The sequence below is a fragment of the Sinocyclocheilus rhinocerous genome, unplaced genomic scaffold (assembly GCF_001515625.1).
Source record: "Sinocyclocheilus rhinocerous isolate Xijiao unplaced genomic scaffold, SAMN03320098_v1.1 scaffold42, whole genome shotgun sequence".
Lineage (NCBI taxonomy): Eukaryota > Metazoa > Chordata > Actinopteri > Cypriniformes > Cyprinidae > Sinocyclocheilus > Sinocyclocheilus rhinocerous.
In genome coordinates this window covers 576,891-577,582 of record NW_015627390.1, presented here as the reverse complement: position 1 = coordinate 577,582, position 692 = coordinate 576,891, and the positions used below count along the sequence as shown (strand labels likewise).

The following is a 692-nucleotide window of genomic DNA, read 5'->3' as shown; positions in this document are numbered from 1 at the left end:
ATATATATATATATATACATACACACACACACACACACATATATATATATATTTGTTTATATGTAAAATATTTATGAAATAAACGTAGCCAATCATATGACTGAAAACACTGAAAATCCTTAATTTGCTGGTGAGTGAATCTGTCCCATACTGCATTGCACTTCGTCAAATCATGTTTTGTGATCTGGAAACATGATTAGTATCGACACAGCGCTGCATAATGTATAATTTTCACCATGAGAGCAACACAGAAGTGCGTCAAACGTGCCGCATCAGCCACTTCAATCTCATAGACCTTCTACAGAGATTCCCGCTCAAAGAACAGCAGCTTCCCGTTGCCTTCGTCCTTCTTCACCGAGGTTCCCGTCAGCAGCAGTTTATCATCCGGACTGAAGCAGCAGTCTGTCCTGTTCAGAAAACATCCATCCGCACAGTTACAGGAGAGAAACACTTCACATTCATAAAGACTTACACTACACTTCACAATCTGCTGTGCTTTCACGCATAATGCTAAGCAAACAGTATTAACATAATGCTCACAGGTTCCCAGCAGTGTTGTTATAGTTAACTAAAACCAGTAAAAAATATCAGATGAAAAACAAATGAAACAAAAATGAGAAATGTTGCCAAAATAAAAAAATTGATAAGTTTAAGTACTAATATCACTAAAAGATAAACAGAGTTGAAAAAGT

The 692-nt window shown here is 36.4% G+C and overlaps 1 protein-coding gene across 1 annotated transcript in view; it reads right to left on the bottom strand.

The window, feature by feature from the left end:
• LOC107727897 (WD repeat-containing protein 70-like) overlaps positions 1 to 692 on the bottom strand; it is a 92,162-nt gene that overhangs the window by 20,338 nt on the left and 71,132 nt on the right. Inside the window, exon 12 of the mRNA XM_016537937.1 lies at positions 356 to 407. Within this exon, the coding sequence (XP_016393423.1) occupies positions 356 to 407 (52 nt within the window). The remainder of the gene's footprint in view (positions 1 to 355; positions 408 to 692) is intronic.